This window comes from Cyprinodon variegatus, unplaced genomic scaffold, assembly GCF_000732505.1.
Source record: "Cyprinodon variegatus isolate N-32 unplaced genomic scaffold, C_variegatus-1.0 Scaffold1174, whole genome shotgun sequence".
Classification (NCBI taxonomy): domain Eukaryota; kingdom Metazoa; phylum Chordata; class Actinopteri; order Cyprinodontiformes; family Cyprinodontidae; genus Cyprinodon; species Cyprinodon variegatus.
In genome coordinates, this window is record NW_015151627.1 from 127,865 (window position 1) to 129,067 (window position 1,203).

A 1,203-nucleotide genomic window follows, 5' to 3' on the forward strand; every position below is an offset into this window, starting at 1 on the left:
ATTCTTCCTGTTAAAAGGGAGTTTTTCCTCTCCACTGTCGCTACAAGCATGCTTAGTGTGAGGGATTGCTGAAGAGTCAATGAGTTGACTGGATGATCTGGTTAACTGTAAAGTTCCTTGAGATTACATGTGATGTGAATTGGCTCTATAGAAATATACTGAGTTGAATTTAATTGAATTCGCTTGATGATCTGAAACATTAAAACCAGTAAAAAAAGGGTTGTTGAACTGGAGTCCTTTTCCTCTGAGGGAATAAAACTGCTGGTTTCTTTATTTATTTATACACTGGTTTCCTTTCCATGTGGCCTAATCCAGAGTTTTTTCTAACATCTACGGTCCTCTGCTCTCACAGCCGACGCGGCCGGGTCGTGGCTGGCTGGTGATGCCTTTTGGGAAGAACCCTTGGTGGATCTATGTGGCCAGCTTTGTTCCAGCTCTGCTTGTGACGATCCTCATCTTCATGGACCAGCAGATCAGCGCCGTCATCGTTAACCGCAAGGAGAACAAGCTCAAGGTTCCTTCCCACTCACTGCCTTCCGTTAACTCATGCTGGTGAAGATTCTCAGTCATCCAGGTCCTAGTCATTCCAAAAAAAGTTAAAAACAATCCACTGGACTTTGTCTCCAAGTTTGTAGACGTTTCACTTCTCATCCAGGAAGCTTTTTCAATTCAAAATGTCAGAAATAGCTTTGATTTCCAGGCTTTATAGAGTGGACCAAAAACAAAGCTTTGTTTTGGCTCAGAAAACACGCAAATTGAAGCAGAAGATCAGGTCCAAGCTTTAGGAATGGGGGTCGTTTGCCTTTTTTCTTAACCTGTAAAACCCGAAACCTGTCTATGTCTCTGAAAGGGGGGTTGTTAAAGGGAATTGTTGGACTGGCTGAAAAGTTGAGGCCCTCTGTTCCTCTGTAATGGGGGTTGCCATGATAGTGGAAGGGAATCAACTGTATCGCTGCATTTTAGGTTTTTGAAAGTCCACCCCCTCTGAACAATGTTGGACAAAGAAGACAGGTGGTTTGAGAGGGGTGTGAAGGAAGCCATCTATGTTAAGAAAGAAAAAAACAACCTTAAACAGAGGGGGGCGACTTTCAAAAACCTCAGATCCCTTCCCGCTATCATCACAATTTGATTAAAATTTCACATGAATCCATTTTGTCTGCGTTGTAACTAAATCAGTTTGTTTCCCGTGGCAGAAAGGATGTG

At 42.9% G+C, this 1,203-nt stretch overlaps 1 protein-coding gene across 1 annotated transcript in view; it reads left to right on the plus strand.

Annotated features, from left to right (window-relative positions):
- LOC107101937 (electrogenic sodium bicarbonate cotransporter 4-like) overlaps nt 1-1,203 on the plus strand; it is a 72,142-nt gene that overhangs the window by 52,283 nt on the left and 18,656 nt on the right. Inside the window, exon 18 of the mRNA XM_015401029.1 lies at nt 353-514. Coding sequence (XP_015256515.1) covers nt 353-514 — 162 coding nt within the window. The remainder of the gene's footprint in view (nt 1-352; nt 515-1,203) is intronic.